A 12,055-nucleotide genomic window follows, 5' to 3' on the forward strand; every position below is an offset into this window, starting at 1 on the left:
GACACCAAAGACAACTACTTAATAGAAACCAGCACCACGTCCGATTTTCCCGCCACAAGTTGCAGCAATATTGGAAATATGCTAAGTATGTGAACATTTGATAATTTTTCAAGGTTGTAAATGTCAGAAATGGATATATATTGCCACCAAACACTACTACTTAATCAAAATCTGCATATCGTCTCATTTTCCCGCTGAAAATTGCTGCCATCTTGGAAATATGCTAAATATGTGAACATGTGATCATTTTTATACGCCCACATTTTCATGTGGATGTATTATGCCGTCGCCCCTGTCCGTCCGGACGTCCGTCCACAATTGTTTGTGGACTCTCTACAGGTCACAATTCTTATCCGATTTTGACGAAACTTGAAATATAGATTTATCCCCAAAAGATTTCGGCTGCTTTCGATATTGGCATGTATCGGATCAAAACTTCATGGATTATGGCCCCTGATTGTACGAAAAATCATATTTTTAGCTTGTGAACCCTATAGAGGTCACAATTTTTATCCGAACTTGTTGAAACTTTAAATGTAAATTTATAACCCAAAGATCTCGGTTCCTTTCGATATTCGCGCATAGCGGACCGTAACTTCCTGAATTATGGCCCCTGATTGTACGAAAAATCACGTTTTTAGCTTGTGAACCCTATAGAAGTCATATTTTTTATCCGATTTAAAAAAACGTATTATTATATCACCGTTTTTAGCTTGTGACCCTATAGAGGTCATAATTTTTATCCGATTTAAAAAAACGTATTATTATATCACTGTTACACCCTAAGGACAGCTGAATTCGAATTTCGTGAAAATCGGCCCAAAACTGACAGGCAAAATGGCCATCCTTCGTTCTCAAATAGCGTAAAAATATGGTATATCAAGGTTGTGGACCCTATAGAGGTCACAATTTTTATCCAATTTTGATGAAACTTGAAATGTAAGTTTATAACCCTATAGAGGTCATAATTTTTATCCGATTTAAAAAAAAATATTATTATGTCACTGTTGCACCCTAAGGACGACTGAGTTCGAATTTCGTGAAAATCGGCCCAAAATTGACGAACAAAATGGTCGCCGTTCGTTCTCAAATAGCGCAAAAATATGGTATATCAAGGTTGTGGACCCTATAGAGGTCACAATTTTTATCCGATTTTGTTGAAACTTGAACTGTAAGTTTATAACCCAAAGATCTTGGTTCCTTTCGATATTCGTGTATTGTCTCTTGGAGGGAGGTTTCAATATGAGAAAGTTCAAAACCAATTCCACAACTTCGCAGGATAGGATTAATGGAATCGAAACCCATTATAATAATAACCAGCCAACCAGCACCACAATACAAGAGGATGACCAGACCTTTGTCAAATCGACTCTCGGTAATCACCCCAAATCAGTATCAGAAGAATACTCTATTCAAAGGATTTTAGGTGTGGAATGGAACTATATCACGGATGAATTAATATTTCATCTACAGGATATAGCCAAATCAAGTCAAACCACAGTACCAACTAAGCGGAATATTGTAAGCATTACTGTCAAATTTTTTGACCCGCTTGGATTCATTTCCCCGTTTATCATCCAGTTCAAGGTTTTATTCCAGGAGCTGTGCAAGGCCAAGATCGATTGGGATGAACCTATTCCAGATGAACTTTTGACCAAATGGAATCGCCTAGTTACTTCAATGTCACACACGAACACTGTAACCCTACCACGATTTTATCAAGCATCCATTGATGAGATCCCAACAAACATCACCTTGGTTGGATTTTGCGATGCTTCAACTCAGGCTTATGCAGCTGTAATTTATCTCAGGATCCAAACAGAAAGTGGTGTATACATACGATTTGTTGCTTCTAAAACCAGAGTAGCTCCAACCAACCCAACAACCATACCCAGACTGGAACTTCTCTCCGCACTTATACTTTCCCGTTTGATTGACAATGTACTGAAATCTTTGGAATTTGAAGTCAGCATTAATCAGATTTTATGTTTTACTGATTCAAGGGTCACTTTGTATTGGATCTTAAATCAAACTAAGGAGTGGAAGCAATGGGTACAAAATCGCGTTAATGAGATTCAAACTTTAACATCCACTAGCATTTGGAATCATACACCAGGATGTGATAACCCAGCGGACCTACCTTCAAGAGGTATGGATTTGTCAGAATTATGCCACAGCCATCTATGGAAGAAGGGACCACCATGGTTGAAGACAGATCGGTCTTATCCTAATTCTCAAGAACTTGATGATGAACCACTTGAGGAATGTATTATGGAAATGAAGGTCAATTCAAGGGAAATTCCCACCAGTACCACTCTTTTAACAGATCAACAATATTCACATTCAGTCAGTACTGTGATTGATTCGACAAAATATAGCAGCTTCATTAAAATTATACGAATAAGCGCTCTTGTATATAAATTCATACACATTCTTAAGTACAAGAAAAGGATGGATCCGAATATGGCTATGGTTCAAGCAAAGGTCGAATGGCTATAAGATATTCAGAATGATTTGAAATCTCATCGTAACTATGATAGCTAGACGAAACAGTTTGGTATTTTCACTGGAGAGGATGGTATTTTGCGTTGTAATGGTAGAATATCCTAGGCTGATGTTCCAAAATCAACGAAATGTCCAATTCTGCTGAACAAGGATCACCACTTAACAGAACTTATAGTGTATCAAGGCCACGAAAGAGTTTCACACGAGGGCTTGAAATCCACACTTACAGAACTCCGATCCAACTATTGGTTAATAAAGGGACGCCAGTATGTTCGAAAGATCCTACACAAATGCATTACCTGTCGAAGGTAATCAGAATCAGACACTTGTCACCATTTTGATATCTTATTGTTCACAGAAAAATGTATACTAAATAGTTAAAAGGCCAATCTCGATTATATTTTGGAGAATAAAACTGCTTAATTTAGTGTGAAAAGCCCTTAAAAACCTCTACCTTAGGGCCGAGCAACTAACTCAATATATGTGATATGTTTTCAAACAACTTAAACCCTTCAGTCTTCACCTGAAAGTGGAGACCGGTGTCCCAAAGCCATATTATATGGTGTCTGGATAAAACCAGAATTTTGTTTTATAAAAATAATGTGCAGGTTAAATTTACCATTTGTTACCAAGTAGAGGACATGCATCACACACTGTATAGACCTCTAAGAAACAGTAATAGAGTATCAGGTCACTCAACGAAAAAACTGACATGAAATCTTAAAAGGGTTATGTGTCCGGATAAACGGTTTTGAAGTTCACGTCCAAATGACTCCCTTTAATAGTTAGACATATTATATGTGTTATTCTTGCATATCATTCTTAATCATTGGCGACGGATCAGTATTTACTATGGTAGCCATTTACTATAAACGTCAGAACCGAACATTGGTCACCATTTTGATATCTTACCATTTGTTTATGGAAGAATTAACACATATAGGCAAGTATCCAAATAAACAAGCCAACAGTGAGACTGATGTCCCCCGCCTTAATCCCAAAATAAACTGATGACACATATTAATTAACCACACTTTTTTCAAAAGTATCATCACTCTCTATCCGATAAAATGAAGATTATCTTGTCCCAAAGCATCGACCAATGAAATTGGTTAGCTCTGCTCAGCTTCATCTCGAAAAGTTAACAATTGAACTCAGTCAAGACATTCACCTAATGAACATCTACAACAAGTTTAAACATTCTACCTCAATTAAAAGCAGAGTTGTTATGTTCCAAAGTCTTGACCAATCAAATTGCTTATCGCTCCTTAGCATGAGCAGAAAATTCTCACCATCGAATATAGTCAAGGTAATAATATAATGAATCTATATTCGGAGTTTCATCGCTCTCACTTCATTATAACCAAAGTTATCGTGCCCCAAAGCATCAACCAAGCAGATTGCTTGTCTCTGCTTACTGTAAGCAGACAATGTTCATCATCGACCCCATCAAGGCATTCACAAAATGAACACCTACACCAAGTTTGAACATCCTACCTCAATTAGAAGGAGAGTTATTGTGTTCCAATATCTCGACCAATCAAAATTGCTTATCGCTCTGCTTACCCTCGACAGAAAATGTTCATTATCGAACTTAGTCAAGGTATTGATGTAATGAAACTATACACCAAGTTTCATCACTCTCACTTAATTAGAACTAAAGTTATCGTCTCCCAAAGCATCAACCAATCAAATTGCTTATCTCTGCTTACCCTAAGCAGAAAATGCTCATCTTCGAACTCCATCAAGGCATTTACCTAATACGCCAAGTGTGAACATTCTAACTCAATTAGAATGTGAATTATTGTGTTCCAAAGTCTTCGCTAATCAAATTGCCTATCGCTCTGCTTACACTTAGCAGAAAATGTTCATTATCGAACTTAGTCAAGGTATTGATGTAATGAAACTATACACCAAGTTTCATCACTCTCACTTAATTAGAACTAAAGTTATCATGTCCCAAAGCATCAACCAATCAAATTGCTTATTTCTGCTTACCCCTTTACCCTAAGCAGAAAATGCTCATCTTCAAACTCCATCAAGGCATTGACCTAATAAACACCAACACAAAGTTTGAACATTCTAGCTCAATTACAAAGAGAGTTATTGTGTCCAAAAAAGTGTGACGGACAGACAGACAGACAGACAGACTATAGCGGTTACATCAATATTTCTTTCAGAATAAAAGAAGCGAAAAATGTAATTAACAGCTAAAGCATGTCAGCTATTTTTCATTTCAGTTTATAAATCTGTGATCTGGCATAGGGCCTTGTGCTTAGCATGAAAATCAGGTGCATGTTTTTGAGATTTCGTGACTGCACAATGTGCACATAACCCATTGCTTGGCATCCTCCGTGTGAAATTGCGTGATCTGCTATACCAAGTTTGCAATACATTTGTTTCCCAGGATGTCGGTAAATCTTAAAACCACATATCATATTCATTCACCTTAGAATTTCTTTACAAGTGAATAAGGGTTAAAAAATCGGTAAAAATGGTCAATTATTGGCAAATACCGATCTGCATTGATAACACAATTATCACCCTATAACAATGTTGTAACCAATGGTTGGCTCATCTCTATAACAATAACTTACCGGTGACATTTTTCCTTTCTTTTTGTTGATTTCTTTAGCTATTTTTCCTTTACCTTTATTAATGCCTACAATATAAAAGTACAAGTTATAACAATGTCTGAGGCAATGTTTATATTGCACTCAGAATACACAGCATTTTCTCCAATCCCAAATTAAAACCATAAAATACTAAAAAGATAGACATGCAAAGCATGGAAAATATTCCCACTCATTGGCTATGTCTCTAAAGGAAAACTTGCTTGTTGCTTTTACAGAGAGAGAGAGAGAGAGAGAGAGAGAGAGAAATGGGGTTTAACGTCCACTCGACATAAACTAGGTCATTTTGGGACTAACATATGGTTCAATTTTATTTCCATAATTCGCTTGCGCGTAGGGGTCTTTAGCAGTGGGAGGAAACCGGAGGACCCGGAGAAAACCCACGAGGTTGGACAGGTGATGCTTTTACGGACACATAAAATTAATATATTTCTAATGCGTCACACCAAATTTGAAAAACATCCAACGCAACTATCACTATAACAAATATTTGGAAAGAAAAGGTGTCAAACGATGAATGTTCATAGCAGGCCTCACACTGCACATCCCTCGTGAGTCGCTGGCACGGTATAAAACCAGCGGCTGCCAGGCAGGATACGCCCACATTTTGCAAGAGATGGATAGAGAACAAGCTAAAAACAAAAACAATTTTTTGCACTATCAGGGGCAATAATCCAGAAAGTTATGGTCTGAAATGCGCAAAAATCAAAAGGGACTGATGAGATCTTTGGGATATAAAGATATGTTTTAAGTTTCATCACAATCGGATAAAAATTGTGACCTCTAGAGGGTCCACAACCTTCGTATTGCATACTTTTACACAATTTGCGTACAAAAAGCGGCCATTTTGTCGGGCAGTTTCATTTCGATTTTCCCGAAATTCGAATTCAACCTTCATTATGGTGGGTGGAATGGTGAAATATTTAAACGTTTTTTAAAATTGGAAAAAAAATTGCGACCTCTAGAGAATCCGCAAGCTAAAAATGTGATTTTTCAAACGATCAGGAGCCATAATCCAGGAAGTTACGTTCAGATATACACGATTATCAAAAGGAACCAAGATCTTAGTGGTTAATGATGATATATTCACATGTTTGTTTTTTAAATCGGATAAAAATTGTGACCTCTACATGGACGGCAAGCTAAAAACGTGATTTTTTGTACATTCAAGGGCCATATTTCAGGAAGTTGCCATCCGATACGCGCGAATATCGAAAGGAACCAAGATCTTTGGGTTATAAACATGTATTTCAAATCTCATCAAAATCGGAAAAGAATTATGACCTCTAGAGGGTCCACAAGCTTTATATACCAGATGCTATACACTATTTGCGTACGAGGGGCTGCCATTTTGTCCGGCAATTTTGGCCCGATTTTCACAAAATTTGAACTCAATAAACATTACACTGTAACAGTGATATATTCAAATGGTTTTTTTAAATCATATAATAAATGTGACCTCTAGAGGGACAACAAGCTAAAATCATGATTTTTCATACAATCAGGGGCCATAATTCAGGAAGTTACTATCCGATATGCCCGAATATTGAAAGGAACCAAGATCTTTGGGTTTTAAACATGCATTTCAAGTTTCATCAAAATCAGATCAAAATTGTGACCTCTAGAGGGTCCACAACTTTAATATACCAGATGTTTACACTAATTGTGTATGAGGGGCGGCCATTTTGTTCTGCAGTTTTGGTCTGATTTTCATGAAATTCAAACTCAACCAAAATTACGGTGTAACAGTGCTTTGTTTGAACATTTTTTTAAATCGGATAATAATTTTGGCCTCTATAGGGTCCACAAGCTAAAAACGCGATTTTTCGTACAATAAGGGGCCATAATTCAGGAAGTTACGGTCCAATATGCACGAATATTGAAAGGAACCAAGATCTTTGGGTTATAAATTACATTTTAAGTTTCATCAAAATCAGAAAAAAATTGTGACCTCTAGATGGGTCCACAACCTTGATATACCATATTTTTACGCTATTTGAGAACGAAGGACAGCCATTTTGTCTGTCAGTTTTGGTCCGATTTTTACGAAATTCAAACTCAACCATCCTTAGGGTGAAACGGTGATATACTAAAACATTTTTTTAAATCGCATAAAAATTATGACCTCTATAGGGTCCACAATCTTTCGGTTATAAACTTACATTTCAAGTTTCATCAGAACTGGATAAAAATTGTGACCTCTATAGGGTCCACAAGCTAAAAACACGATTTTTCGTACAATCAGGGGCCATAATCCATGAAGTTTCGATCCGATATATGGCAATATCGAAAGCAACCGAGATCTTTTGGAGATAAACCTTTATTTCAAGTTTCGTCCTGTAGAGTGTCCACAAACAATTGTGGACAGACAGGGGTGACGACAATTTACATCCACTTGAAAATGTGGGCGTATAAAAAGTACACAGGTATTGAACATTATCTAGGGAAAGTACACCCATTAGGCATCAAAATTATCAAAAAATGAAAATCGCCTATAGAGGGCTTTTTCCATGGTGAGCCAATAACTAATTTCTTAAATTTTTACAAGGTTAGTACATAAAACCCGCTCGTTATTTTTGTAGCATTTGAGACATGAGGTTTTCAGAGCAAAACATGTTAAATGACCATTTTTTTTCAACTGTAGTTATATTAAGTCATTTATACAACCATTTCTTTCAACAATTCTGACGTCATTCGCAAAAAGTCACTTATTTAATTTCGTAAACATTTTGATATCAAATATGACGAGAGCAATAAACAAGTATTTTTGTACATGCTAGTAGTTAATGCAAAAACAATAGAAACGTTCGATTTTTCTACTTTGTATGCTAATGCTTCAACAAGCAGATCTTAAAGATAATTTGGATTGGTTTGTAGATAAAGCCTTTAATGGAGCTTTCGGGAGAGGCAGAAACTTGATGGCCATTTACTCAGAAGATGCTAAATGGATTATAAAACGTCGTAATGCTGACACTGTAGTTTTTGATAAGGAAAAATTTCAAAACATCATACATTTTCTCATTGACAATACCATATTTGAGGTTGGGGATCAGATAATACAGTAAACTATTTGTTTACCAATGCGAACTGAAGCCGCCCCATTTATGGCAAATGCACATTTATATAAATATGAATTTTGCTTTCAAGACCATAAAAGAAAAACAGATTACAAAGTAGCTAAAAGTCTAAACTATACCTTCCGATACATTGATGACATAACACCCATCAATGATAACGGAAATTTCAATAAATATAAAAGTGAAATACAGTAGAATCTGCATTAAGCAGCCACCCAAGGGAATTTTCACAACTGACCGCTTAACGGGTGTGGCCTCTTAATAAAATCTTGGTGCTTTTTGTGCTGACATAAATTAAATATTACGCTTGGATGCATTGGAAGCGGTAAATTTGACCGTCGCTGAATCTTGCGCCGAACGAAAATTCTTTACTCAAATCTCGGACATAACTTAACAGGAGTGGCCTCTTAATAAAATCTTGGTGCTTTTTGTGCTGACATAAATTTAATATTACGCTTGAATGCATTGGAAGTGGTAAATTTGACCGTCGCTGAATCTTGCGCCGAACGAAATTTCTTTACTCAAATCTCGGCCATAACTTAACAGGAGTGGCCTCTTAATAAAATCTTGGTGCTTTTTGTGCTGACATAAATTTATTATTACGCTTGAATGCATTGGAAGTGGTAAATTTGACCGTTGCTGAATCTTGCGCCGAACAAAAATTCTTTACTCAAATCTCGGACATAACTTCTGTAAACCAGTCATCTTGTACCAACCTTCAATACTACTGACAGTACTGTCTACCATTGTGATGCATTCGATAATATTTATCCATTTTTGTGGAGAAAATCGATGAATTAATTTTATTTTATCAAAAAAGCACATGAACAAAAAAACATCGCTGATTTTACAGGGGGTGTAACTCTGTATGTAATATTACAGGAGGCGCTAAAACGTCTGTTTAACAATAAAGTGGCAATGGAAAAGAGATACTAGATGATCGTGACAAAACTTGGTACTTTTATTTTATTCAATCAGTATCAAATAATGTGTCGTTACGCGTGAAAACAATGATCAGGTTAGTCGTTTAATAAAACAAAAGATTAATTGATTGTTATTTTTACATTTCTTTTTACCTGATAAGTGGGGTTCCAGTTAATTAACTACTGCTCACGGGATTAGCGGGGGTGTTACAAAGAACGACAGATGGTATCATTCAACAATGGCCGTTGAATGGGCGATGTTTTGTTGAATTTATTAGTAAAATAGTGACCGCTGGCCGCGTTAGAGGAGTGACCGTTGAATAAAGAGATGAAACAACAGAATTTTTACAGGGGGGAATTTATCATGACCGCTTAATATTAAATAAAGAAAATTCCGGCACTACAAATGCATCTGTTCTTGACCTGGACATCAATATAATCAACAATAAATTTAATGTTGGTATTTTCGACAAAATGGACAAATTTGCTTTTGAAGTAGTAAAATACCTGTCAATTTATAGTAACATACCAGATACCACGCTATATAGTGTTTTCTATTCACAGACATTACGATTTTTGACAATATGTAACAATAAAGAACTATTTCTTTCCTGAATAAAATCACTTTATTTTAAGTGCACTGCCAAAGGTGATACACAATTACGTATTTTAAAAGAAATTTCAAAACTTCCATTTCTTCAACATACCAAGTTTGACATTTCTTATTATAAGTATATAACCGACTACATATTGGATATTGATCCAATTTAATATTTATTTTAAATTTACGATTTCTTCAGACCTGTTTTGCATTTGTGGGGTATTACATATTATAATTTGTACAATTACATAACTTAATAATTCTGATTAGTCGCTAAAACTTATAGTTTTTAAGTTTTTAACATTATTTTATCTGGATTATCACCCTTTTTATCTTGTTACTTATAATCTTGCTTTCTGGGTTATTTACCCGCTTCCGCAATTAATAACAAATGTATTTGTGAATTTACAAATTTAATGAGTGCGGTTCTTGTTTTGGCCACAAATGAAACGTCATTTTCGCCGTTTATCTAGGCGTCTTTGGCGAACTATTTTCGCCAACATTTATTTTTGTATCCCCACCCCTTGGGAATGTTGAAGAAATACCAAAGGACGGGAATTGTTAACAATTGTAGGTACAGTTTCCCCCCATTGAAACGGGCAAGAACTGTAAATCGTATCTTTGGGGAACTATTTTCGCCAACATTTATTTTTGTATCCCCACCCCTTGGGAATGTTGAAGAAATACCGAAGGACGGGAATTGTTAACAATTGTAGGTACAGTTTCCTCCCATTGAAAGGGGCAAGAACCGTAAATCGTATCTAGTTTATAATTAGTCTTGTCACAATAAAATCGAGTATTTCTAATCAAAAAAACAAAAGCAAAACAAGCAGGGTTATTATAATATTTAATATCCAAATACATGGAAAGTCCCTCTACAAATTTATACACATATATTGCACATAAAACATATATTTCACAGTAATTTACACACTCACATTCAAGTCTAAAACCTAATCCGCGTATTGTTTACAAACACAAAATATAAAAACATATTTACACAAAAGTTCAAAATTGAATCGGCGATATCAGTTTATATTCTTTGAATGACCTACTGCTATTGTTTTATAAATGACAAATTCCAGCCACGTCCTAGCTGTCTCTGTTCCATCCAAAACCATAGCCTATGCCGTCGCTTGGAATATACAGTCATAAATATTTGTCATTACAATTAATTTAGATTATATTCTTTGAATGACCGCCTGCTTATATCACAAATTCTAGCCACCTGTCTCGGTTCTGTCTGAAACCATATCGCTCACAGACGTGTAATTACACCACCATCGCATGGAATATACAACAGTCATAAATGTTTGTCGTTAGATTCTTTGAATGGTCGCTACCCCTAATCCAGACACATGTTTTTGAAGTGAAGTATATTCGTATTGTTATTTAATTGCCGTTATGATTTTAGATTTTTAGAATACTTCACCGATGTTTTTGTAATAAAGTATACTCGTATTGTTTGTTAATTGGCGTTATGATTTTAATGTTTAGACAACATTTAATTGACTTAATATAATCTGAATATAAATTATTAAGATGGATAAATAAAAGGTATTTTACAATTACATTTTGACAGCTTAACACTCGCCAAAATACCATTGGATTGATATTATTTCAGTACCATAATTAATTTTAAAACTAACCGTTGATTTAATTTCCGCACACGAAATGGAACTAAATATAAGAATTCCGTATAAGAATCAATTTAGAATACCAAAATGCGAATCGAAACACATTGTGGTCAAAACTGTGTCATAAATTATAAAATAAATCAGAAATGAATGGAACCTGTTGGAAGGCGGACACTGAATGCTTTCTTTTAACGTTGGGTTGTTTGAGATGCCAGGTAGTCTGAACTACTGAAGATAACACGTGTCGAAAAAGTGACTACGTGCAGTTTTATTCTTTAATCTGTTATATCACAGGGCAATTCTGTTATAGTGACACCAACCTGCAGGAAAGGGGCTATATTACAAGTTGAAATTTTTGCATTGAGGATCGCTCGATTGTAGGCGATGTAATTTTAGTGAAATTGGTGCCGAGAATTGGCGTGTTCAGAAAATAAGCTAAAGCGTATGCAAAGGAAGACGTTGGACACTATTCATGATAAAATATTTATAAAATAGGAATTATATGAAATGGGGAAGAAAAGTACACTGGGACTATAGAGGTGAGTCGTTTAGTGGCTGTGTAGTGACGTTATTTATTAATGAAATTGTTATTGAATAAAGTGATTTATTTAGATTGGCGAGTCTGCCACTTAGCGTAAAGAAAATTATACTTAAATATCAACCACTCATATTATACTGA

General features: G+C 35.5%; 1 protein-coding gene across 5 annotated transcripts in view; it reads right to left on the reverse strand.

Annotated features, from left to right (window-relative positions):
* The window catches only part of LOC126811164 (centrosomal protein of 164 kDa), a 232,345-nt gene that overhangs the window by 147,158 nt on the left and 73,132 nt on the right, over positions 1 to 12,055 (reverse strand). For all 5 annotated transcript variants that reach the window (XM_056098523.1, XM_056098522.1, XM_056098525.1 and 2 more), the window contains exon 5: positions 5,103 to 5,167. In XM_056098523.1, coding sequence (XP_055954498.1) covers positions 5,103 to 5,167 — 65 coding nt within the window. The remainder of the gene's footprint in view (positions 1 to 5,102; positions 5,168 to 12,055) is intronic.

The sequence above is a fragment of the Patella vulgata genome, chromosome 2, assembly GCF_932274485.2.
Source record: "Patella vulgata chromosome 2, xgPatVulg1.2, whole genome shotgun sequence".
NCBI lineage: Eukaryota > Metazoa > Mollusca > Gastropoda > Patellidae > Patella > Patella vulgata.